Source organism: Salmo salar, chromosome ssa20 (genome assembly GCF_905237065.1).
Source record: "Salmo salar chromosome ssa20, Ssal_v3.1, whole genome shotgun sequence".
NCBI classification, from domain to species: Eukaryota; Metazoa; Chordata; class Actinopteri; order Salmoniformes; family Salmonidae; genus Salmo; species Salmo salar.
Window position 1 is genome coordinate 44,200,801 of NC_059461.1, and position 27,893 is coordinate 44,228,693.

Here is a 27,893-nt window from a genome sequence, read left to right on the forward strand (position 1 = left end):
CAAGGAGAAGGGCCTTGGTCAAGGAGGTGACCAAGAACCCAAAGGTCACTCTTACAGAGCTCTAGAGTTCCTCTGTGGAGATGGGAGAACTTTCCAGAAGGACATCCTGCTCTGCAGCACTCCATCCAATCAGGCCTTTATGGTAGAGTGGCCAGACAGAAGCCACTCCTCAGTAAAAGGCACGACAGCCCGCCTTGAGTTTGCCAAAAGCATCCTAAAGACACTCAGACCATGAGAAACAACATTCTCTGGTCTGATGAAACCAAGATTGAACCTTTTGGCCTGAATGCCAAGCGTGACATCTGGAGGAAACCTGGCACCATCCCAAGGGTGAAGCTTGGTGGTGGCAGCATCATGCTGTGGGGATGTTTTTAGCGGCAGGGACTGGGACACTCGTCAGGATCGAGGCAAAAATGAACAGAGCAAAGTACAGAGCGATCCTTGATGAAAACCTGCTCCAGAGTGCCCAGGACCTAAGACTGGAGGGAAGGTTCACCTTCCAACAGGACAACGACACTAAGCACACAGCCAAGACAACCCAGGCTGTGTACTAAGCCTGTAACATAACAAAATGTGGAAAAGGTCAAGGGGTCTGAATACTTTCCGAAAGCACTGTAAAATCCCTATAGATTACAAAGACAGCAAAAACAAATTTCATTCATGCATGGAAAAGGTTTTGGGCTATAATATGCATATATAACAAAAAAAAATCACAATTTTCAAATTAGCCTACTAACCCAAGTTTTCTTATCAAAATATTAGGCTAACGATGACACAAAGAAAATACAGCCAAAACTGACAAATGTAGGCTGTGCCACAAATATTCAATAGAAATAGTTATGCTGTATAGTAGTCTTATTGAAAAGACATAATATCCTCACTCAATTAAACAGCTTCTCAAACTGTCAATGAATGTAATTCTGCAGGAATTGGTTTTTGAATAATGTGGGTAACCTATGATGGGCCAACAGCATTAAAGTATAGGCCTATTTTACAGAACATTTTGTAAAAAAGTACAATAGAATGCCTGACAAATAATACACAGTAAGAAATTCTTTACATTGACCTCTTATCTTTCTATGACCGGGATCCGATCGTGTTTTATCGATAATGCTCCATTTAAAGGTAATTTCCGATTGAGCTGACATACTGTATATGCAGTGTTTACTGTGAACGCAGAAATATAGCCATTAATTGGTGCATTTCCGCAAAGCATGATGGGATTGAATCCCGGCCTAAGCTGTAAAAGTTGCAAACACACTTTTTGTGTTTTCGGCTGGAACTGAACATTTAGTTGCTTTCTTGAGTGGGTTGGTAGCATAAGGGCACCTTCAAACCAGACAAACGGATGCATAAAAAATGTATTAGGAATCCAGAACATTATCATCAAGTATCCTCCCTGGTCAGAAAAAAGGCATGGTTCCGTTCCAGTCGATGGCAGCTCCCTCCCATTTGGTCCTAACGGCCATCTCTAAAGAGGGAAACCTCTTCTCTGGGTCTCCCTGGGTGTCCTTGATCCCTACCTCCCAGTGGTGGGAGTGAGTGTCTGTAACAAGAGAGGTGTTAATTAACAGTAAAACATGAGTGCTGAATCCCAAACCAACCCCTAGCCCCTAACCTCTAGGCACTTGTGTAGATCTGAGAGGATTGAATAAGTGTAAGCAGGGAATAATTCTGGGCCCTATGCCCATTGTTATTTGTGAGATGACACTCAAGCCATCATTTAGCTTTGATAAGCAAAAGTGTAATCACTTAGACCTATAGATTAGTAAGATGCAATAACATGCACATTATACATTATATTATACGCAATATTGAGACTGAGGGGTTAATGTATGTGAATATATCAAATGATAGTCAGAGATACAGGTACATGTAGTCCATCCTACCGATGGTCAGCAGGGCTGTGCTTTGTTGCGATGGCTGGCCATTGTAGAAGTACATGTGGAACAGGTGCTCCATCTTCCAGTCAGAGAGCAGGGAGCGGTTGGGACTGAAGAGGACGCTGTAGGTGCCATTGATACTGCACACCCAAATTGGCAACTTTGGTGTTTTCAGCATGCTTCCAACCTAGAGGGCGCCATAGGGCACAGATGAGAGATCTACACCTGGACCCATATTTACAAAGCGTCTCAGAGTAGGAGTGCTAATAGGAGTGCTAATCTAGGATCAGGTCCCCCATGTTCATGTAGTCTTAAGCTTTGTTTAAATTGGGGAGACTTGGTCTAAAAGACAAACTTGATCCTCGATCAGCACTCCTACTTTGAGAAGCTTTATGGATATAGGCCTAGAGCAGTGCATCTCATCCTTTTTTGGTACAAGGGAACATCAAGCTATGATCCTGCCTCTTTGGAGGACTGCAGATCAAAATGAACACTGTAGAACTGACAAAATCAGTGTCAGCTAAGCATCTGGGGTTCCGATTAGCAACATCCTAAGGACCGGTGCCGGGCCACGGACCAGGGATAGAGAAACACTGATCTAGGAGATCTATTGAGTAATTTCTAGTAGCTCAGCCTCAGCCCTTAAATGACTAATGAAAGATCAAAGGACGGGCTAAGAAAGTATGGACAGTTTAGTGCCTGTGGGACCACCATGTTAACTTTGGAAGAGTGATGCTGATCAACAGATCAAAGATTGACAGGCAGGCAGACAGACGAACAGATAGACTGTAGAGCTGTAGATGCAGTGTCAGCAGCAGGCTAGTGTCTCATGACAAAATTAATAATTAGCTGGCGAGTGCGCACGAGATTCGGTTCTGGGTGCTGAGATTAGCAGCTGTTATAAAAAGACAGGAAGGCACTGTTACTGTACCATGGGCAGCTTTGTACGTTCCAGCAGCTCGCGGCTCCAGTGCAGGTAGCCTACGGCGCTGCGAGCCAGGACCCCATGTAGAGGCTTCTCCAGAGGGCTGCCGTCGTCACCACACTGCAGAGTTCCATTGAATACATTGGGACTGGCTCGGCCAGTTAGCAGGAGATTCATCAGTGCCTGGTGAATACATAGGGCCACAGCAGACGCATGATGCTTGTGTGATGGCTAAGCCATATTCCAATACAAAGCAAAAGCAATTTACTGTATATAAAGATATAATGGAATCCGTTTTTGCACAATAACACATTTATGCCAGGAGGTCTATCTTGAGGGAGGGCATAAAGTAGGCTCTTTTAAACTGCTGTGCTGTCTGCTGCTATCAACTGTTGATAAAGCAAGGTGTTGCTGCTATAGCAACTGTTGATAAAGCAAGGTGTTGTTTGTACATGAAGCCCACAAGCAAGAGTATGGCCCACAAAGAAACACTCTTCACACTTACCTGACGACACACAAAGTTGCCAAGGCTCAAATGGAGCAAGTGAGAGGTGGTACAGTCAAGATCCTCCCTCAACCTTTCAAACAAGATGCCTTGATTTAGTTAGTGAGTTGGTCTTTTCCCTCCAAAAATAAGATTAATAGAAAATGTCAAGATTATTCAATTATATTGTTGTCAGGGTGGTGTGTAACACCACAAAGTCTTTCTTACATGGAACATACTGTATTAACTAACTGTCTTTACATTTCCTGAATTATTCACAAGCCACGATGCACCTATCATTAAATGGTTGGTGCATTGTGGCTGTCGCTAAGGAGTCGCAAGTGTCAAACGCACGTTAGTTTGCAATTTCGTCATGTAAAAACTGGCACTCTAGCATTTTTCACCCCTTACACCAGGCTCGGCAATTTACCTGTAACATCAGGGCCCAGATTCACAACACCTTCTTTAAGAATACTTATTCTTCTTAACTCTATACTTAAGAAGAAACTTGGAAATATTTGAGGTGTGACCTTAAAAATGTGCGCCAATATGCCAATTTCAGTCAGCACAACTAGGGATATTTAAGGTCGACCAAAAGCTGGTCTTAGTGGTAACGCAATAAGGATAAAGGCATTGATTTTGCCAGAGGAGGCGCACACAGTAGCCTTATGTACCTCACCAATATTTGATAAAAATATCACAAGCAGCAAAACAGTTTGCATTTACCTTTTTTTATTTATATTGGACATTCATTTTTGTCCAGCTTCTGTGAAAAGTTTGGAGTCATTATGTGTGATACCCATTGCATGAAAGGTGTCAGTGACCCTCCATAGACTAAGTTGTCTTAATATTATATGCCCACGGGGAGCCAATATGGTGCCTGCAACTGCATTTAGACATAGCCTATTTAAAAAGTTGTTTCATTTTATTATTGAGTGATTCTGTGTTTTTAGGTCTTATTAATAGTGAATTTAATCTTGCTTATTGAAGTTCGGCATGTCCATGGCTCAGACATAATGCATTTTACAGTAGGCCTATATCAGTGCAAACAGAGGCAACATGCCTAAAGGGGGCAAAGGAGCACGTGCCCCCTCAGGTTTGTCCTGTTAAAATATATAACACACACACACACACACACACACACACACACACACTACTAGTCAAAAGCTTTAGAACACCTACTCATTCAAGAGTTTCTTTATTTTTACTATTTTCAACATTGTAGAGTAATAGTGAAGACATCAAAATAATGAAATAACACATATGGAATAATGTAGTAACCCAAAAAAGTGTTAAACAAATCAAAATATATTTTATATTTGAGATTCTTCAAATAGCTACCCTTTGCCTTGATAACAGCTTTGCACACTCTTGGCATTTTCTCAACCAGCTTCACCTGGAATGCTTTTCCAACAGTCTTGAAGGAGTTCCCACATATGCACTTGCTTTTCCTTAACTCTGTGGTCCGACTCATCCCAAACTATCTCATTTGGGTTGAGGTCGGGGGATTGTGGAGGGCAGGTCATCTGACGCAGCAGTCCATCACACTCCTTCTTGGTAAAATAGCCGTTACAGAGTCTGGAGGTATGTTGGGTCATTGTCCTGTTGAAAAACAAATCCCACTAAGCCCAAACCAGATGGGATGGCGTATCGCTGCAGAATGCTGTGGTAGCCATGCTGGTTAAGTGTGCCTTGTAACGGTTTTGACTTGAGGTTATTGTTTGCAGAGGTGCCAGGTAGGTTGTGCCTACCAGAGAAAATATCGATTTCTCCTTTTGGTTTGGGAGGGAATGAGTCCCGTCTGGTCCGTCAAGTCTACACCAATACAAAGGACTCATGTAAAAGTCAGGGTGGACATACACTTTTCATAAACCATTAAAACATTGGAAATAACTTCAAAACAACTGTATTATTTTGCATGGGTTGTATTAGCAACATAAATGATCACACACACACATAATAATATAACAAATAATGAGCTCTGGTTCCTCCAGAAAAGTCCTGTACCTTGGGCCTAAAAGAGTCCAGCCCGGAACTCAAGTGACCTTAGTCACGCAATGTTTGTCCGTTCATAAAAGTATAGCGTAAACCCAGTCTCAATAATACAATCAAAATCTTTTACCACACAACCATAAAGAGTATCAAATCTCAATACGCCTTCAACTACAACTGACCACATAAATCAACATGGTATACATCACACTAAAACAAATGAAATACCGTATGCAAAAAAGTTGTAGTCAGTCGGTCAGTCAGACAATCCAATTCGCCAACAGAGGAGAAAGGCCATGAAGAACCAGCGGAGACCAACTGAGATGTGTAATCCAAAGGAAGCAATGAGTGGATCCAATCCTGGTTAAACTTGAGACAAGGCTACAAAGCACACTTTTAAATACAACAAACCAAACGGAGTGAAGACGCTTCGGAAGTGAGGGTTGAACACATCCTCATTCTCACCACCATCACAAAACCCACTTTTGCGCAGCTGATGCTGGCTATTTAATTGGGAATAAAAGGGGAAGCGCCCTATTGGAAGGAGAAGCACTGAGACGGTTCAGACAAATTCAGGGCCGTCACAGCATTGAATTCTAAATAAATCATAGTGTCACCAGAAAAGCACCCCCACACCATAACACCTCCTCCTCCATGCTTTACAGTGCCAAATACACATGCAGAGATCAACCGTTCACCCACACGGCATCTCACGAAGACACGGCCATTGGAACCAAAAATCTCCAATTTGGATCCAGACCAAAGGACAAATTTCCACCAGTCTAATGTCCATTGCTCGTGTTTCTTGGCCCAGCAAGACTCTTCTTCTTATTGGTGTCCTTTAGTAGTGGTTTCTTTGCAGCAATTCGACCATGAAGGCCTGATTCACGCAGTCACCTCTGAACAGTTGATGTTGATATGTGTCTGTTACTTGAACTCTGTGAAGCATTTATTTGGGATGCAATTTCTGAGGCTGGTAACTCTAATGAACTTATCCTCTGCAGCAGAGGTAACTCTGGGTCTTCCATTCCTGTGGCGGTCCTCATGAGAGCCAGTTTCATCATAGCACTTGATGGTTTTTGCTACTGCACTTGAAGAAACTTTCAAAGTTCTTGAAATGTTCCGCATTGACTGACCTTCATGTCCTAAAGTAATGATGGACTGTCGTTTCTCTTTGCTTATTTGATCTGTTCTTGCCATAATATAGACTTGGTCTGTTACCAAATAGGGATATCTTCTGTATACGCCCCTACCTTGTCACAACACAACTGATTGGCTCAAACACATTAAGAAAGAAAGAAATTCCACAAATTAACTTTTAAGAAGGCACACCTGTTAATTAAAATGAATTCCACGTAACTACCTCATGAAGCTGTTTGAGAGAATGCCAAGAGTGTGCAAAGCTGTCATGAAGGCAAAGGGTGGCTATTTGAAGAATCTCAAATATAAAATATTTGATTTGTTAAAATAAAATGGCTTACTACATGATTCCATATGTGTTATTTCATAGTTTTGATGTCTTTACTATTATTCTACAATGTAGAAAATAGTAAAAATAAAGAAAAACCCTTGAATGAGTAGCTGTTCTAAAACGTTTGATCGGTAGTATTATATATATATATATATATATATATATATATATATACATACATACACACAAACACACTACATTTGTTGTTGTTGTTGTTGTTTCTCTCTAATACTTCTAGCCACCTAGCAATTTTATGAAGTTGGCTTTAGTTAGCCCAGATAGGTTCCCATTCTCCCAACCTCCTCCAAGAAGCTATTTCAGGCTATCAATCAAGTAAGTTAGACAGACTAGCTACTCTATCTTAAATCAAAAAACATTTTATTGGTCACATACACATGGTTAGCAGATGTTAATGCTAGTGTAGCGAAATGCTTGTGCTTCTAGTTCCGATAATGCAGTAATATCTAACAAGTAATCCAACAAATTCACAACAACTACCTTATACACACACAAATGTAAGGGATGAATAAGAATATGTACATATAAATATATGGATGAGTGATGGCCGTGCGGCATAGGCAAGATGCAGTAGATGGTATAGAACAGTATATACATATGAGATGAGTATTGTAGGATATGTAAACATTATTAAAGTGACGTTATTTAAGGTGGCTTGTGATACCTTTATTAAGTCCGTTTATTGAAGTGGCCAGAGATTTGAGTCTATATGTTGACAGCAGCCTCTCTGTGTTAGTGATGGCTGTTTTAACAGTCTGATGGCCTTGAGATAGAAGCTGTTTTTCAGTCTCTTGGTCCCAGCATTGATGCAACTGTACTGACTTCGCCTTCTGGATGATAACGGGGTGAACAGGCCGTGGCTCGGGTGGTTGTTGTCCTTGATGATCTTTTTGTCCTTCCTGTGACATCAAGTGCTGTAGTTGTCCTGGAGGGCAGGTAGTTTTCCCCCGGTGATGCGTTGTGCAGACCGCAATACCCTCTGGAGAGCCTTGCGGTTGAGGGCGGTGCAGTTGCCGTACCAGGCGGTGATACAGCCCAACAGGATGCTCTCAATTGTGCATCTGTAAAAGTTTTATGTGACAAGCCAAATTGGTGTTGCGCCTTCTTCACCATGCTGTCTGTGTGGGTGGACCATTTCAGTTTGTCCGTGATGTGTATGCCGAGGAACTTTAAACTTTCCACCTTCTCCACTACTGTCCCATCGATGTGGATGGGGGGGTGCTCCCTCTGCTGTTTCCTGAAGTCCACGATCATCTCCTTTGTTTGGTTGACGTTGAGTGAGAGGTTATTTTCCTGACACTACACCCCGAGGGCCCTCACCTCCTCCCTGTAGGTTGTCTCGTTGTTGTTGGTAATCAAGCCTACCACTGTAGTGTTGTCTACAAACTTGATGATTGAGTTTGAAGAGTGCATGGCCACGCAGTCATGGGTGAACAGGGAGTACAGGAGAGGGCTGAGAACGCACCCTTGTGGGGCCCTAGTGTTGAGGATCAGCAGGGTGGAGATTTGGTTTCCTACCTTCACCACCTGGGGGTGGCTCGTCAGAAAGTCCAGGACTCAATTGCACAGGGCGGGGTGGAGACCCAGGGTCTCGAGGTTAATGACGAGTTTGGAGGGTACTATAGTATTAAATGCTGAGCTGTAGTCAATGAGCAGTATTCTTACATAGGTTTTCCTCTTGTCCAGATGGGATAAGGCAGTGTGCAGTGTGATGGCGATTGCATCGTCAGTGGACCTATTGGGGCAGTAAGAACATTGGAGTGGGTCTAGAGTATCAGGTAGGGTGGAGGTGATATGCTCCTTGACTAGTCTCTCAAAGCACTTCATGATGACAGAAGTGAGTGCAACGGGATAGTCATTTAGTTCAGTTACCTTAGCTTTCTTGGGAACAGAAACAATGGTGGCCATCTTGAAGCATGTGTGGACAGCAGACTGGGATAGGGATTGATTGAATATGTCCGTAAACACACCAGCCAGCTGGTCTGCGCATGCTCTGAGGACGCGGCTAGGGATGCCGTCTGGGCCGGCAGCCCTGCGAGGGTTAACACGTTTAAATGTTTTACTCACGTTGGCCACGGAGAAGGAGAGCCCACAGGCTTTGGTAGCGGGCCGTGTCAGTGCCACTGAATTGTCCTCAAAGCGAGCAAAGAAGTTGTTTAATCGATGTCCGCGACGGGGCTGGTTTTCTTTTTGTAATCCGTGATTAACTGTAGACCCTGCCACATACGTCTCATGTTTGAGGCATTGAATTGCGACTCTACTTTGTCTCTATACTGATGCTTTGCTTGTTTGATTGCCTTGTAGAAGGAATAGCTGCACTGTTTGTATTCGGTCAGGTTTCCAGTCGCCTTGCCATGATTAAAAGCGGTGGTTCGCGCTTTCAGTTTTGCGCATATGCTGCCATCAATCCATGGTTTCTGGTTAGGAAACGTTTTAATAGTCGCAGTGGGTACGACATCTCTGATGCACTTGCTAATAAACTCGCTCACCGAGTCAGCATATACATCAATGTTGTTGTCTGAAGCTATCCGGAACATATCCCAGTCCACGTGATCGAAGAAATCCTGAAGCATGGAATCGGTTGGTCAGACCAGCGTTGGACAGACCTGAGCACGGGCGTTCCCTATTTTAGTTTCTGTCTATAGGCTGGGAGCAATAAAATGGAGTCATGGTCCGATTTGCCGAAGGCAGGGTGGGGGAGGGCTTTGTATGCATCGAGGAAGTTAGAATAGCAATGATCCAGAATGCTAGCAGCCTGTGTTGCGCATTCCATATGCTGATATAATTTAGGAAGTCTCGTTCTCAGGTTAGCTTTGTTAAAATTCCCGGCTACAATAAATGCAGCCTCAGGATGTATGGTTTCCAGTTTACATAGAGTCCAGTGAAGTTATTTCAGGGCCGACGAGGTATCTGCCTTGGGGGGATATACACGGCTGTGACTATAATCGAAGAGAATTCTCTTGGAAGATAATGCGGTCAGCATTTGATTGTAAGGAATTCTAGGTCAGGTGAACAAAAGGACTTAGGTTCCTGTATGTTGTTGTGATTACACCATGAGTCGTTAATCATAAGGCATACACCCCCGCCCTTCTTCTTACCAGAGAGATGTTTGTTTCTGTCAGCGCGATGCATGAAGAACCCGGGTGGCTGTACTGACTGACAACATATCCCGAGTGAACCATGTTTCACAGAGAATGTTGCAATCTCTGATGTCTCTCTGGAAGGCAACTCGTGCCCTAATGTCGTCCATCTTGTTATCTAGAGATTGGACATTGGCGAGTAATATGCTCGGGAGCGGTGGATGGTGTGCTCGCCTTCTGAGTCTGACCAGTAGGCATCTCCGTCTGCCTCTCCTGCGGTGACCGCGTTGTTTTGGGTCGGCCTCTGGGATACGATCCCATGTCCAGGGTGGAGGTCTGAACAAAGGATCCGCTTCGGGAAAGACGTACTCATGGTTGTAATGTTGGTAAGTTGTCATCGCTTTTATATCCAATAGTTCTTCCCGGCTGTATGTAATAACACTTGAGATTTCCTGGGCTAACAATGTAAGAAATAATACATAAAAAACAAATAACTGCATAGTTTCCTAAGGACCTGAAGCTGGGCGACCATCTCCGTCGGCGCCAAGCGCGTAACGTCTTTGTTTCCTCTGCGCGAAACAAAAAAGCTGGCAAGGTTAGTACGCTTTAGAAGAGCAAGAAATTACTAAATGTACTAAATGTCCTTTCAATCTTTTACCCAGACTTTAGCAAAGATGCGGAGAACCATATTTATTTCATTTAGAAAAACAAGCCAGCTCAAGAGGTATGCTTAGATATGCAGAGAAATATACAGATTGTTTTACATAGAATTAAGCATAATTATTATAGCTCTAGATTGCAGGAAAACTGGTTTCAGGTGTTTGAAAAATGCTAAATTCTCTAATTTCCACCTGTTCAGCCATCATCACGTACTTTTTCTCCCCTCAGATTTTTGCCCATGAGTGGGAATGCTATGTTTAACAGTATATTTCCATCATGAAGCCATGCAATTATTTAGAATAATGTGGACCACAAACATGTTCAACATATTTAGCAAATATGGGACAGGCCTACATTTTGTTATTTCGAATTGGAGTTGATGACACCGCAATACTTGCCTAGTTAAATAAAGGTTAAATGAAATAAAAAATAAAAAAATACATAAAAGACCATAAATACACAACTTGAAGCAACCACATATTTAGCCATGGAGCATGTTCTGATTAGTCAGTGAGGGGTCAAGCCTCGACACACCTACAACTTTTTCCTGCATCAAAACCGAGCACTTTCTTGCCACTGCCAGCTACTGCACCCATAATTTAGGTTGTGAAAATAGCAACAAAAAAATCTGATACACCCCCAAACCTATAACGCTACTGCCAGCACTAAGATTTACCATTGCGTTAGGTTTCTTAAAATAGAGCCAAGAGTGTAATACACTCTTTGGGTTTGAAATGTTAAACTTGCCAATATTGAGTACATTCCAATGGGTTTTGGTTATAAAATGCTATAGTTAGGGGATGGCAGTGCTTGCCCGGACAGGAGCTCACCGGTACTGAATATCGGCACCTCAAATGTTTTACTGCTTGAGCACCTGCACATCTTATAAAATATTAGCACAACATTATTGTGGAGCTCCTGCACCTAAATATAAACAGTACCGGCAACCAAAATGAGTACCAGCACCTATTTCAGCCCTTGTAAAGCACTGGTGGCTAGGTAAACAAATCCAAAGCGTGGATTGCGGTCTCTCCTAGTCCATCAATTGCTTTCAGGGTGAAGAAACAAATTAGTAATTTTGTAATGTGGGTGAACTATCCTTTTAAGGAGCTCCGGTGCATTGGACTGGTGATTGTATACCTGGTGATGGTCCTTGAAAAGATTAAGCTGTAGAGAAACAAGATGACTCCATGACTCCCCTCATCTTCAAACTGCAGGCAGGAGAGGGGGAAAAGAAACATGACACTACACAGTCACCATCCAAAACAGGTTATTTTTGTATTGGTCCAGAAACTTTGGAACCTGGGCAGCCAGTACTAGGAAGTGTTACCCACATATTAGCTAAAAATTACTTGTTTACTCACACACTGGATGTGCTCATAGACAAATTTCTTGACATCCTCTTTCTTGTTGAAACTAAAAAGCTGTAGCTGGAAATAAAGAATGAAAAACAAATTCTCAGTACACAGGATGGATGTCACTACACACTAGAGACATTTGCCAACTATTGTCCAGCAGAAGGTTAAGTGATGGTAAAAACTAGAACAGTCATGATACATTAATAAAGGCGTTCCTATGTTCCTAGATGACCACATGCTATTTCAGGTCTGGACCCCTAATCACAAAGTGTCTCAGAGTAGAATCGATTTAGGATCAGTTTTGCCATTTAAATCATGATGAATAAGAGGGAGGGCCTGATCTTATAATCAGCACTCCTACTCTGAGACACTTTGTGAATCATGCCCTGGCATGCAACTTATGACAATGGAGGCCATACTCTCTCAGTGAAGTTGTCCAGTTTGTAGTCCAGGTGGGGGGTGAAACAGTAGTCTGATGTCACTAAGGAGATGGTGGCACTCCTTTCCTCACCAGCTGCCCACAGAATGTCAGTCAGTGCGACGGCCAGAGCCCTCTCCTGCTCCTTCTCACCCACCTCACTCAGACTGGGCAGGAGCAGAGACAGAGGGAGAGAGCACAGTCAATGCCATGTCTCTTCACTTTTTCCCCCTTTGTCCTAATAATCTGTCCTTTCTCCCCAAGTGTACACTCCTTCACTCCTCCTTACACATGTACAGTTGAAGTCGGAAGTTTACATACACTTAGGTTGGAGTCAATAAAACTCATTTTTCAACCACACCACAAATTTCTTGTTAACAAACTATAGTTTTGGAAAGTTGGTTAGGACATCTACTTTGTGCATGACACAAGTAATTTTTCAAACAATTGTTTACAGACAGATTATTTCACTTATTCACTGTATCACAATTCCAGTGGGTCAGAAGTTTACATACACTAAGTTGACAGTGCCTTTAAACAGCTTGGAACATTCCAGAAAATTATGTCATGGCTTTAGAAGCTTCTGATGGGCTAATTGACATCATTTGAGTCAATTGGATGTGTACCTGTGGATGTAGTTCAAGGCCTACCTTCAAACTCAGTGCCTCTTTGCTTGACATCATGGGAAAATCAAAAGAAATCAGCCAAGACCTCAGAAAAGAAATTATAGACCTCCACAAGTCTGGTTCATTCTTGGGAGCCAAATGCCTGAAGGTACCACGTTCATCTGTACAAACAATAGTACGCAAGTATAAACACCAGCCGTTATACGGCTCAGGAAGGAGATGCGTTTTGTCTCCTAGAGATGAACGTAAATAGCTGCAAATCAATGCCAGAACAACAGCAAAGGACCTTGTGAAGATGCTCGAGGAAACAGGTACAAAAGTATCTATATCCACAGTAAAACGAGTCCTATAATCGACATAACCTGAAAGGCCGTCCAGCAAGGAAGAAGCCACTGCTCCAAAACCGCCATACAAAAGCCAGACTATGGTTTGCAACTGCACATGGGGACAAAGATCGTACTTTTTGGAGAAATGTCCTCTGGTCTAATGAAACAAAAATAGAACTGTTTGGCCATAATGACCATCGTTATGTTTGGAGGAAAAAGGGGGAGGCTTGCAAGCCGAAGAATACCATCCCAACCGTGAAGCACGGGGGTGGCAGCATCATGTTGTGGGTGTGCTTTGCTGCAGGAGGGACTGGTGCACTTCACAAAATAGATGGCATTATGTGGAAGGAAAATTATGTGGATATATTGAAGCAACATCTCAAGACATCAGTCAGGAAGTTAAAGCTTGGTCACAAATGGGTCTTCCAAATGGACAATGACTCCAAGCATACTTCCAAAGTTGTGGCAAAATGGCTTTAGGACAACAAAGTCAAGGTATTGGAGTGGCCATCACAAAGCCCTAACCTCAATCCTCTAGAACATTTGTGGGCAGAACTGAAAAGGCGTGTGTGAGCAAGGAGGCCTACAAACCTGACTTAGTTACACCAGCTCTGTCAGGAGGAATGGGCCAAAATTCACCCAACTTATTGTGGGAAGCTTGTGGAAGGCTACCCGAAACGTTTGACCGAAGTTAAACAATTTAAAGGCAATGCTACGAAATACTAATTGAGTGTATGTAAACTTCAGACCCACTGGGAATGTGATGAAAGAAATAAAAGCTGAACTAAATAATTCTCTCTACTATTATTCTGACATTTCATATTCTTAAAATAAAGTGGTGACCCTAACTAACCTAAAACAGGGAATTTTTTCTTGGATTAAATTTCAGGAATTGTGAAAAACTGAGTTTAAGTGTATTTGGCCAAGGTGTATGTAAACTTCCGACGTCAACTGTAAATGCATTGTATTGGTGCAAGACAAGTTTCATCCATATTTCTTATATCAGTCCTTTCCTTTTAAGGGAAGAAGGGAAGAGAACAAGTGCACGCTACGGTAAAAATGACTATTGAGATGCAGGGCTAAGACTATGGCCTCTGACCCATACGTGTCCAAGGAGCAGGCATAGTGTGAAAATTAATTTTACTGTTTCTAGTCGGGTGACGTTCGATTGGGTTTAATTTGACTTGATTTAGTCAAATTTGAGCCATTTTCTCACCTTTGCAGTCTGCAACAGTCTGAGTTGGTCTGGCGGGTGAAGAGCAAGTATTTGATAATGTTCGCTTGGACCACCATTTGAATGGCACGGGATCCTCCCTAAAGAAAAAATATGCTGTTTCATTAAAACTACTGTTGAACAAAATGTCTTGAGTTTGGCCTTAACGAAAAATAAATGAATCATGACTTTAGGAACTTTCCCTACAACGAGTTCCCTGTGTGAGGAAGATCCGTTACAGTATCGCTAATTGACCTTCCGAGTCATGGTTTATTTCTCGTTCCTAACCTTGTACAGGCAGCCATTTAACGTTAAGTCACCTTTAACACTAAACATTAAATCACCTTATTATGTGAGACCAGACACCTTGACACATCCTGAGATAATGGTGACACTGATCTATAATTAAGTCTAACAACAACTGGCTAATGGTGTAACCGTGATGATTTCACACCCAGAAAACAGCTTAGCAGTCTATCTCAGTTAATTGGTTTGGGCTAGACTCTAGTCTAGAGGGTCTCGACATCCGACTCACTGAAATTGGACAAAGAAGTTACATACCACATTACCCAATGAGTCTGTTTAAGGTGGAACCTAATCCTACTACAGTTAAGCAAGAGATAGGGGTAGGGGTACATTTGATTAATGAAGACATGTACGTGTAGCAGCATGGGTCTTAGGACCGAGGAGTCACAAGGAGGGGGACGGCATTATTTCAGAACTACAGATAAGACCCCGGTCTCCAATTACAACTGTTATATAACGGTCTGATCCTTTAAGCTTGTAGGAATATCACCTGTCGATCCTCTATCTGAGATAACAACTGTGTCATCATCGCATTTATTTGACAGGTATAACTATCTCTTAAATAAGACTCAGATTGGGCAAAAATACAGGGCGTGCCATTGCAGTTAGTTAATCACCTTAACGAGGCCCTTATGAAACCATCTACAATGCCGCCTACGGCTCTGTAATTCTTTAAATAACTGCATTTGATTCTTCTGGGTATATGTAAAATAGGTAACAATTCTACATTGTTAGAATGATAGTAAACAACATACAGTGCTGCCATTTCATTCATACCTTTTCTACGTTTGTTAGCTGGTTATTTAGCAGCCTCCAGAATCTCCTGGCTAGCATTTTTACTGGCATTAAATGCCAGTATTTTCACTATGATGACTATAAAAAATATATAATTAGCATATAGTGTTTTAAAAAAAAACACTTGGTTCTGTAGGGGCTAGTTTTACTAGTCTATTCAAGTCAATTATCCTTCAATGATCAAAAGTCCACACTGCTACTCTTGACCAAAGTCTCTCCACCCTGTTTCAAAGTTCCCATCCTCAACACTGGTTGTAGCCCAATAAATCGGTCCTTTCTTCTGAAGTGTGCACTTCGTCGCTTCATAGTGAGTGAGTGCACACTTCAGGAAGAAGGGGAGATTATTGAGACACACACACTGTTTGTTTACTCACTCTTTCTGCCTCCAGGGCATAGGACAGGTTGGAGTAGGGCTCCCTGAATTTGAAGAAGGACTTCTTCCACTCATAGTTGAAGACGTAAAAAGTATTGCCAAACAAAATCTTCCTTAGGTTCTGAAAGACAAAAAAACATATCCTCTACCAGAGCTTGACATCTATTTTATATCTGAATATTTCTAATCAAAACTCTACCTTTGTAATTCAGCTCTAGGTAAATGTGTATTTATTTAGAGAGGCAACAGTCAAAGGACAGTTTGGCAAATGTCAGATGGGCTGGCCCATCTTTCGCCCAGTGGGCCTGTCTCAACTGGGGTTTTTGTGCAAAATGATCATTATTTGGCAAATAATGGGTTAGGGTCAAGGAAGAAAATAGGCCAATATGTGGTGGCTTTGAGGGCAAAAAAATGGGCCTATTAGAAATGCCAGGCCTTTTTCTAGTCCCTGTCCATCCATGCAAGATTCACATTGGTTTTGACTAGAGCTGTTATGGTGACCGTATTACCACCACACTGGCGGTCACGAGTCATGACCACAGTCAAATTCCACATGACCGTTTAGTCACGGTAACGAGGCTTCTCCAAGCTCTGATGCTGCTGATGGTCATTAGTAGCCTAAAAAAACTTGATTGACACTCTGATAGAGCTCCATAGTTCCTCTGTGGAGATGGGAGAACCTTCCAGAAGGACAACCATCTCTGCAGCACTCTGTCAATCAGGCCTTTATGGTAGAGGGGCCAGACGGAAGCCACTCGTCAGTAAAAGGCACATGAATGCCACGCGTCCGGCCTAGAGGAAACCTGGCACCATCCCTACAGTGAAACATGGTGGTGGCAGCATCATGCTGTGGGGATGTTTTTCAGCGGCAGGGACTGGGAGACTAGTCAGGATCGAGGGAAAGATGAACGGAGCAAAGTACAGAGAGATCCTTGATGAAAACCTGCTCCAGAGTGCTCAGGACCTTAGACTGAGGCAAAGGTTCACCATAAGCACACAGCCAAGACAATGCAGGAGTGGCTTCGGGACAAGTCTCTGAATGTCCTTGAGTGGCCCAGCCGGACTTGAACACGATCTAACGTCTCTTGAGAGACCTGAAAATAGCTGTGCAGCTACGCTCCCCATCCAACCTGACGGAGCTTGAGAGTATCTGCAGAAGAATGGGAGAAACTCCCCAAATACAGGTGTGTCAAGCTTCATACCAAAGAAGGCTGTAATTGCTGCCAATAGTGCTTCAATAAAGTACTGAGTAAAGGGTCTGAATACTTAAAAAAATATATACATTTGCAAAAATGTCTAAAAACCTGTTTTTGCTTTGTAATTATGGGGTATTGATGACGGAAAAAAAAATGTAATACATTTTTTAATAAGGCTGTAACGTAACAAAATGTGGAAAAAGTCAAGGGGTCTGAATACTTTTCCCCCCTTGCCCCTGTTCCAAGACTCATGCATGATAATGGTCCATTGAAAACGAATATCACATATACAGCATATTATTTAGTAGGCTATAGTCTGATCGGTGACAATATTAGCCTATGACTTGTGAATTATGTGTTATCACTTGCAAATGAGTCCCAGCTTGTGCAGTAAAGCAAGAAACAGTGTATGCCTTTTCTTGTGACTTTTCCAATCATAGTCACACACCTCATGTTGCCTAGCTCATAGGCCTATATGTTTTGATAAGGTTTGTATCACAACTAATGTGGCCAAATAACAGCTGAACCTGCATATGTAGGCGGCGTGTGAGTTTCAAGTTTGGGGGGAAAAAATTCACTATAAAAATGCACCTTTATAATAAAGCATTTGCAGTCACTTTTGAGAACAGAATTTTCCCACTAATTGATTGCATTTTGGGACGTTTACACTTATAGCCTACTGCCATGTGTGCATTGCTGCGCTTATAATATGAAGAAATAGACTAACAGTTTATCAGCATTTTAAGATAAACATTCTGATCTGTTGCATCAGCCTCATTGCTTTTTGATGCGAGTGGTTGTATTCATTTGGGATCTATCGCATCCCACAACTGTCCCAGAGTATGTTTGGAATATTTATTTAGTTAAGTTAAGCAATAGAATAGGTCAACATTTGTATTATAAGGTATAGTAGTCTAGTGCTTTTGCTGTTTGTTAGGTCTACTCATCTTGTTGGCTGACAAAATGTAAATGTGGACAGTGCTTCTAACATCTTCAATATGCGCCTTGGAATTCGATAAGAGGGACGCTCACAGTTGCGTCCCTGATTGTCTTCACTTGTAGCCTACTTTGGAGATGAGATGGCTGTGGGAAGGACCCGATCACGTGACCGGTATTGGCTAATAAGAATTGAAATATCTGAGAGCGCCATGTGAGTGAGAGGTGCTTCGGAGCAGGCTGCTGGGAGAAGGGAATTAAAATGATTATATTCAGCCCAAGGGCACAATGGCCACTTTGGCTGTAAAAGGCATGGGCATTTTTTTGATGACACACAAGGGGGATGCCACTGGTAAATTTGAGGCCTGGTGAGAATATTATCAAGTGCTTGTCAAATTGTGAATGAGAAACTGATGAAGTGTGTGCAGCCTGCACAAGAAACAAAGCAGAGCTTTTGCCTTTCATGCTACTTTTTTCAAATCATCATTAGAATTGCATCATGCAGACATGAATGCATTAGAATGTATTAAAAATCAAAACATATAGCCCAACGTTTGTATCACAACTAAAGTTGCATAAATAACTCTAAATTAAGCATATAGGAGGACGTGTTTCTTTGTTAACTACTCAACATCGAATACCCGCATGTGCACACTCCCTCGGAAATCGTTTGGAGAAAGTATCCTTTCTTTTTTATTCAGCAATGTTCAATTGTATTATTCATACTATAAAATAATGCCACAAAATCAAATCTTTTTTGCTAAATTAACTAGTGTAGCTCACAGCCACATGGCATAGCCAGATCAGGCCCTAACATAAGGACAACTCAGAGTATGCTATTCTGTTCTTCTGAAATAGACAACATTTTCTTCATATCATAATGTTTCTTTAGCCCTGTCTAAAAATAAATAATGGGTTTATTGTGATGGTGTAGTCTATATTACATGGATTTATTAGACTTTCTAAAATTTAGATGTTTCAAAGGTCTGCATCAGTGGCTTGTAGGATATGCGTGGAAACCAGGAGATGCTAAACGCGTTTATGTTAATTAACGGTTAATTACCGTGAGACCGGAAGTTATTTGCTTGACAATTACCAGCTGACAAAATGTAAAGACCTCCACAGTCCTAGTTTTGACAGATGTCAACAGAGACTGTACGGAAAACAACTACTCAAAAACAGTTTCCAGATCATTTAGCTGTAGTAAAAGACCTTGTTAACTTGTTTTCAGATGACCACACTTGCTAACTCAATCCATTGCTTAAGAGGACCATGAATAAATAAGGTCTCTGTGTTGCTGCTCTTTTGTCACTGGCACACACACACACACACACACACACACACACACACACACACACACACACACACACACACACACACACACACACACACACACACACACACACACACACTCACACAGTGAAACACACAAACACAGCAATTGGAAGCAGCAGGTGTCAAGTGACCAGCTCATGTTGCTAGTGCAGACTCACCCCAGCTAACTCTGGTGTGATAGGGAGCCCTCCTAGGCTTGGAGAGACAGTCAGTGCCCGGGGGATAGAGTAGGGCACTGTCAATAGGTTGGCGTTTCCACGAGGCGGCTGTGCCATGGACGGTGGCCCGCCTGTGCCATCCTCGCTTTCCTCCTCAAGCTTAGTCCTCTCCAGAGGCCTCTGCAGAGAGACGTGACAGAGACCATCAGAAAGATCCCACCTTATCGTTCACAATGTCGCACATATTCCAACAACACACAATTCCTCTTCTTTGAGAAAGCCCCACATTCTTTAAAAGAGGTTCAGGCTAGGTTTCAATCCGCAGAACCCTATAACAGACTTTTAAAGGTAAATAACGATTGAGCTGACATGCACAGCCTTTACCGTGACTGCGATCTCTGGGAAAATCTGGGAAAATACCTTTCAAAAGGTACATTATCAGCAGTCTAGTTTGCTGCTCTATAACACTCCTTGAATTGAATCTTGACATTAATCCAATCAACAAGAACCTGCAATATGATAAGATTACATGAATGAGATGATGGTAAACATATGGTTGAACTCTCTGCCGCTATGTGTCTCTCTGTCTCCATCTCTCAGCCCTCATGGCTGTTTTGTTTTCCATTCAGTTTGGACACGGTGGCACATATACAGTGCCTTCAGAAAGTATTCACAACCCTTTACTTTTCCCACATTTTTCCACACTGAATTTAAAATAGATTAAATTTAGATTTTTCACTGGCCTACATACAAAACCCCATAGTGTGAAAGTGGAATTATGTTTTTTGAAATATTTACAAATAAAAAATGCCTTTAGTCAATAGGTATTCAACCCCTTTGTTATGGCAAGCCTAAATAAATTGAAGAATAAAAATGTGCTTAACAAGTCACATAATAAGTTGCATGGACTCATTCTGTGTGCAAAAATAGTGTTTAACATGATTTTTGAATGACTACCTCATCTCTGTACCCCACACATACAATTATCTGTAAGGTTCCTCAGTCAAGCAGTGAATTTCAAACACAGATTCAACCACAAAGACCTGAGAGGTTTTCCAATGCCTCACAAAGAAGGGCACCTATTGTAGATGGGTAAAATAAAAAAAACAGACATTGAATATCCCTATGAGCATGGTGAAGTTATGAATTACATTTTGGATGGTGTATCAATACACCCAGTCACTACAAATATACAGGCGTCTTTCCACCCTTAGTTGCCAGAGAGGAAGGAAACCACTCAGGGATTTCACAATGAAGCCAAAGGTGTCTTTAAAACAGTTAGAGTTTAATGGCTGTGATGGAAAACTGAGGCTGGATCAACAACATTGTAGTTTTACTCCACAACACTAACCTAATTGACAGAGTGAATAGAAGGAAGCCTGTACAGCATTCCAAAACATGCATTATTTTTGCTATAAGGCACTAAAGTAATACTGCAAAGAATTTGGCATGGCAATCAACTTTTCATCCTGAATACAACGTGTTATATTTGGGGCAAATACATACCATTACTGAGTACCACTCTCCATATGTTATGGGTATGCTTGTAATCGTTAAGGACTGCTTAGTTTTTCAGGATAAAAAAGAAACAGAATGGAACTCAACACAGGAAAAATCCTAGAAGAAAACCTGACTCTGCTTTCCACCAGACACTGGAAGATGAATTCACCTTTCAGCAGGACAATAACCTAAAACACAAGGCCAAATCTACACCGGAGTTGCTTACCAAGAAGACAGTGAATGTTCCTGAGTGGCCGAGTTACAGTTTTGACTTAAATCTACTTGAAAATCTATGGCAAAACCTGTAAATGGTTGTCTAGCAATGATCAACAACCAATTTGACAGAGCTAGTGTCTCGTATATTCCCTCTCCGGCCGCTAGGTCATCAGGCTGCTGTTTATCCCGCACACCTGTCACCATCGTCTCATGCACCTGCGCCTCATGACACTCACCTAGACTCCATCCCCTCCTTGATTATCTTCTCTATATCTGTCACTCCCCTTGGTTCTTTCCTCAGCTGTTATTGACACGTTGTTCGTGTTACTTGTTTATTGTTTCATAAATTTATTGAAACGCTCACTCCCTGAACTTGCTTCCCGTCTCTCAGCGCACTCATTACAGAATAACACCTCACCTAAGGGAAGCATCAGGGAGTGTTTTTTTATTTTATTTTTGTGTCAGAGTAATGACGTTGAGTCCGGGAACTGCTACAGGCTCTCATGCCTCAACCAGATCGCCAGGCTTCCCTGCCTCAGCCGGCTCGACAGGTCCCCGTGCCTCAGCTGGCATGACAGGTTCTCGCGCATCATGACCGGTCTGCTCCTGATCCCCGGGTTCGTCCCCTTTGACAGTGTCCTGCGGCTGGAGCCGCGCGTCAGGAGGGTGTACTGTCACGTATACTCACCCTCCAGCCTCTAGGTCATCAGGCTACGGATTATCCCGCACACCTGTCACCATCATCTTGCGTACCTGCGCCTCATGACACTCACCTGGACTCCATCACCTCCTTGATTATCTTCCCTATATCTGTCACTCCCCTTGGTTCTTTCCTCAGGTGTCATTGGCTCTGTTTTCATGTCGTTGCATTGTTTGTGTTACTTGTTTATTGTTTCATTTATTGAAACACTCACTCCCTGAACTTGCTTCATGACTCCCAGCGCACTCGTTACAGCTAGAATAACTTTGAAAATAATAATGGCCAAATGTTGGTGTGAAAAGCTTTTAGACTTACTAAAAAAGACTCACAGCTGTAATTGCTGCCAAAGGTGCTTCTACAAAGATTTTTCTGTATTTCTTTTTCAGTACATTTACACAAATGTCTAAACATGTTTTCACTTTGTCGTTATGGGTTATTGTGTGTAGATGGGTGAGATTTAAAAAAATAATAATTTTGAATTCAGGCTGTAACACAAAAAATATGGAATAAGTTAAAGAGTTGGGAATACTTTCTGAAGGCACTGAACGACCCAGTCCTATAGCCTATTGTTGTTTTGCCATGTGACTGGATGGGGCCATACACATACTCTCTAGGAGTCTATACTCACTCTCTACATGTAGTCGTCAAAAGGTATGCTGAGAGAGGAATGGAAGCAGAGAAAGAGAAGGACAGACATAGAGACAAATATGTTGTGGAAAAGTTATGCTGGCTCCGGAGGGGACCAGCGCAGCAATAGTGGAGGTCAGGATTAGGGTCAATTTAATTTAAATTCTGTCAATTCACATCCTGAATTGACTTTATTGCCAATTTGCGTTCTGAACTGAAACTAATTGGCCCCAACACTGCCGGAGGTATCTGTCATCACTCACATCCTGGTTCCTCTTTACCTCCTCTTGAAGGATCTCGATGTAGCCAAGTCTGGAGGGTTGCAGATCCCGGATGGTCTGTAGGAGCTCCTGGTAGTCTGTCATCACGCCACGGGGCCTCGACACCCTTAACCCTAACTACAGCACGACGATACCTATACTATACACACTCTCCACATGAAGTCGCCAAGAGGTGTGGTAGACAGGGAGATATATAGGGGATATTCAAAGAGGGAAAGAGAGAGGCAGAGAGCGAAGGATACAGAGAGAGATAGAGTAAGCCTTGCTGGGTGAGCAGTAAACTTATATGCCCCACCCAGTTCTCTCTCTTTCTCTTCTCTCTCCTCCCTCCGCCCCTGGTCTTTCCGAGGCAGATCAGGTTCAGTGACGAAAAGCCACCCCCCCACCCCACCCCTCCACACACACTGCACCACGTTGTCTGATTGGATAGGAGTGACATGCGGTTATCTGAGAAGAGCATCTGCATAGGATCAGCTATCACACTGAAAATGTAAGCTTTAGCCTAACTGACTTATGCAAGAAGTGCATGTGAGATGGGAGATGCAGGTGTGGAAGTGCTTATGGTCACAATACGTGGTTATGGATTCACAAAGAGAATGTCATAAAAATAAGAACCTCTTTTAAATAGATTTATATTTATAAGTAGGCTACTGAGTGTACAAAACATTAAGAACACCTTCCTACTATTGAGTTGCACACTCCCCCCCTTTTGCCCTAAGATCAGCCTCAATTCGTTGGGTCATGAACTCTACAAGGTGTTGAAAGCACTCCACAGGGATGCTGGCCAACGTTGACTCCAGTGCTTCCCACAGTTGTGTCAAGTTGGCTGTATGTCCTTTGGGTGGTGGACCACTCTTGATACACACGACAAACTGCCTTGAGCGTGAAAAACACAGCAGTGTTAACCTGTCTGGGCTAGGGGGCAGTATTTTCACGGCCGGATAAAAAACGTACCCGATTTAAACTGGTTACTACTCTTGCCCAGAAATGAGAATATGCATATTATTAGTAGATTTGGATAGAAAACACTTTGAAGTTTCTAAAACTGTTTGAATGGTGTCTGTGAGTATAACAGAACTCATATGGCAGGCACAAACCTGAGAAAATTCCAAGCAGGAAGTGGCCTGTCTGAGAATTTGTAGTTCTTCTTTTGATTCTCTATCGAAACTACAGTATCTCCGGGGTTATGTAGCACTTTCTAAGGCTTCCATTGGCTCTCTAAAGCCTTCAGAAAGCATATTGAGGCATCTCCTGTCTCTGGGCAGAGTATAGTAGCTCAGTTTCTCAGTGGTCTGCTTGGTGACAAAGAGATTGAATATGCGCATTCACGAGACCACGCTGTTTTTTCTTTTCCTCTTTGAATGAAAACACTATTGTCCGGTTGGAATATTATCGCTATTTTACGACGAAAAATACCATAAAAATGTATTTTAAACAGTGTTTGACATGCTTCTAAGTACGGTAATGGAACATTTTGAATTTTTTCGTCTCGAAATGCACTCGCATGTTACCCTTTGGATAGTGACCTGAACGCACGAACAAAACGGAGGTATTTGGACATAACTATGGATTATTTGGAACAAAAACAACATTTCTTGTGGAAGTAGCAGTCCTGGGAGTGCATTCTGACGAAGATCAGCAAAGGTAATACAATTTTTCTAATACTAATTCTGAGTTTAGTGTGCCCCGAAGTTGGCGGGTGTCAAAATAGCTAGCCGTGTTGGCTGAGCTATGTACTCAGAATATTACAAAATGTGCTTTTGCCGAAAAGCTATTTTAAAATCTGACATAGCGATTGCATAAAGGAGTTCTGTATCTATAATTCTTAAAATAATTGTTATGTATTTTGTCAACGTTTATGATGATTAATTTAGTAAATTCACCGGAAGTTTTCGGTGGGGATACATTTTCTGAACATCACACGCCAATGTAAAAAGCTGTTTTTATATAAATATGAACTTGATTGAACAAAACATGCATGTATTGTATAACATAATGTCCTAGGAGTGTCATCTGATGAAGATCATCAAAGGTTAGTGCTGCATTTAGCTGTGGTTTTGGTTTTTGTGACATATATGCTTGCTTTGAAAATGGCTGTGTGATTATTTTTGGCAGGGTACTCTCCTGACATAATCTAATGTTTTGCTTTCGCTGTAAAGCCTTTTTGAAATCGGACAATGTGGTTAGATTAACGAGAGTCTTATCTTTAAAATGGTGTAAAATAGTCTTATGTTTGAAAAATTGAAATTATTGCATTTTTGAGGTATTTGTATTTCGCGCCATGCTGTTCCACTGGTTGTTGAATAGAGTGGGACGGTGACGTCCCACCTAGCCCATAGAGGTTAAAGTTCTTGACGCAAACCAATGCTACCAATGCACCTACTACCATACCCTGTTCAAAGGCACTTAAATATTTTGTCTTGCCCATACAACCTCTGAAGGGCACACATACACAGTCCATGTCTCAACTGTCTCAAGGCTTAAAACCCCCTGTTTAACCTGCTCTTCCCCTTCATCTACACTGACATCAATAAGGGGTCATAGCTTTCACCTGTACCTGGTCAGTCTGTCATGGAAAGAGCAGGTGTTCTTAATGTTTTGTACACTCAGTGTATATGTAAAACATTTTTTTTTTAAATGTATGTATTTCAATGTATTCAACAAAATCACATTTCTATTCATTGCATTGGTGAGCAATGAATCCATGCAGAGGCATTTTATGGGAATGAAATCCAGATTCAAGAATGACCCAAAGTTTATTTTGGCATTTTCAAGTTATTAAATGTAAAAGAAAACATACAACTTACTTTAATGATACAATCTTGTAATTCCAACCTGTAAATAAATATGATCTGATAAGTTTAAAGTAATGTGCATGGTCGTCTTGCTTGAATATATCTTTATGCACTAGAAGTGTTAAGGCTATAAAACAGCATAGACTTCTCATAATTACTGCACAGGCCTATGGAATGACCCAAAGAAAACAATAATTTGAAAGCTGAAATTGACTTCTCCAACTTACCCACGGGAGTTGAAGATGTTTCTCCATTTGTCCAGCTCTGATATTTGTCTGAGGATGTCATCCAGCTCGGTGTTGCGGTTCACAATGTTGGGATCCTCTTCCATCTGCAGTGAGGGCCATAATAAAGCAACCAGTTGTGAACCCTGACGACTAGAACTACTGCCCTTGACATCTAGCCCCATGATGTGTTGGAGGGAAATATTTAGGAGAATGCTGGCTCTGTTCCAGGGCATTAGTGTGCGTTCCTCTATACTGACGGGACCAGAATGCCAGCAGCGAGAAAGGTGTGCAAAGGCCAATTGACCGTGCTCCATCTTGACCCCCCATGGCTTCTGTTATCCTGTCAGTAGCAGTGACGTCACTAGGCCTGGGCTTCTAGGACTTCAGCCTCTGTTCGTACCCCCAAAAATTATGATTTTTATTTCCGTCTGATGAGTTTCCATCACTTGTGCTATGCAGTATTACACATTAATGACAAAAATAAATAATACAACATACTGCGCTAGGCAGTAGCAGACATTGCAAGAAGCCCCTGGAGTGACCTGGCGCCTGCTGTGATTGGTCGAGCATATAGCACAGAGCAAATATGGATATTTTACCTTTATTTAACTAGGCAAGTCAGTTAAGAACAAATTCTTATTTTCAATGACAGCCTAGGAATAGCCTTGTTCAGAGGCAGAACAACAGATTTGTACCCTGTCAGCTCGGGGATTTGATCTTGCAACCTTTACAGTTACTAGTCCAATGCTCTAACCACTAGGCTACGCTGCCGCCCCATCTTCCGAAAGCAGTGGCAAAAAAAGCGAGCAAGTTGAGGCAGCAGTGAATGAGGTGGAGAGGGCGTAACAGCCAGAAAGTCAAAGTGCAGCAGAAGCAGCAGAGTTAGCCACAGGCTTGTGCAGGGTTGGTGGTAGCTAACTAGTTAGTCTACCTCAACATAAAGGTTGGCTAATAAGCTAGCATTAGCGCTCAGCATCCTTAAGCTTTTGGGTGTCACTCAGAGTTATTTAACAGTATATTCAGTGAATGGGCAAGCTAAGGATGTTGATATAAGTCATGATATTAGGAAAGTGTTTATTTCCAGCGAGTGTATTTGATTGGTTTCATTTCTGTAGCTAGCTTGACTGGCTAGCCACATCGGTAGCTACTGGCTGGCTAGCTAGCTGAGACCGAAGAGATGATATAACTTTTTTCTGACTGAAGCACATATCTTCTGACAGTGACACAGAGGCCCCCGTTGACTGAAGCTGAACTTCAACATAATATTTAAAGGGTAGGTAGCATAAATGTAACCCCATGTAACATATGGATTTGCATTAGTATACGCTTCAAAAGTCCCAATGCAAAGTTACACCTCACTTTTCGATTTTTTTAGTTATTATTAGTTAAACCGATTAGAATTCTGAAGAATGCCGAAGTCACGTCGGAAAATGTTTTTCCGGGGTGTGATGTAAAATGGTGGACCCTGCAATCCAGCTTATTGCCTATAACATAAACTCCAACATAAATAACTTAAAATGTAACATTTCAAATTAAAACAAATAATTTGCACTCAGGACAACTGGTTTCAATTACATTTTCAGCAAATTTACAAGCAAATACTTTATGAATTTGTTACAAATCAACTTGCAAGGTTGCTAGCCAACTAGCCTGCTAACGTTGGCTCTACTAGCCTACTAACGTTGGCCTTACCAGCCTGCTAACATTACATTAACATTGAATAAGTCATCCAGTTGCTATCAACACATACAGTTCATGTCGGAAGTTTACATACACCGAAGCCAAATACATTTAAATTCAGTTTTTCACAATTCCTGACATTTAATCCCAATACAAATGTGAAATGTCAGAATAATAGCAGAGAGAATGATTTATTACAGCTTGTCACGTCCTGACCAGTATAAGGGTTATTTGTTATTGTAGTTTGGTCAGGACGTGGCAGAGGGTATTTGTTTTATGTGGTTCGGGGTGGTGTTTTTGGTAGAGGTGTATTT

At 41.9% G+C, this 27,893-nt stretch overlaps 1 protein-coding gene across 1 annotated transcript; it reads right to left on the reverse strand.

Moving 5' to 3' along the window:
- Nucleotides 1–537: 537 nt before the first annotated feature.
- On the reverse strand, nt 538–23,108 carry mindy4b (MINDY family member 4B). The gene is made up of 11 exons (XM_014161954.2): nt 22,860–23,108; nt 19,554–19,733; nt 15,930–16,049; nt 14,458–14,555; nt 12,291–12,456; nt 11,878–11,943; nt 11,654–11,724; nt 3,314–3,386; nt 2,815–2,991; nt 1,890–2,070; nt 538–1,546 (listed from the first exon to the last, which is right to left on the reverse strand). The coding sequence occupies exons 1-11, from the start codon at nt 22,959–22,961 to the stop codon at nt 1,404–1,406; spliced, it is 1,377 nt and encodes a 458-aa protein (XP_014017429.1). The 5' UTR covers nt 22,962–23,108; the 3' UTR covers nt 538–1,403.
- Nucleotides 23,109–27,893: the final 4,785 nt, after the last annotated feature.

What these genes read in the sequence shown, in the direction of transcription:
- mindy4b (XM_014161954.2), bottom strand. Translation starts at nt 22,961, where the DNA reads ATGACAGACTACCAGGAGCTCCTACAGACCATCCGGGATCTGCAACCC. An exon ending in TCTATGAGCACATCCAGTGT is followed by an intron (nt 11,725 to 11,877) that starts GTGAGTAAACAA and finishes TCCTGCCTGCAG; the next exon opens with TTTGAAGATGAGGGGAGTCA. An exon ending in AACGTACAAAGCTGCCCATG is followed by an intron (nt 2,071 to 2,814) that starts GTACAGTAACAG and finishes GGCGCCCTCTAG; the next exon opens with GTTGGAAGCATGCTGAAAAC.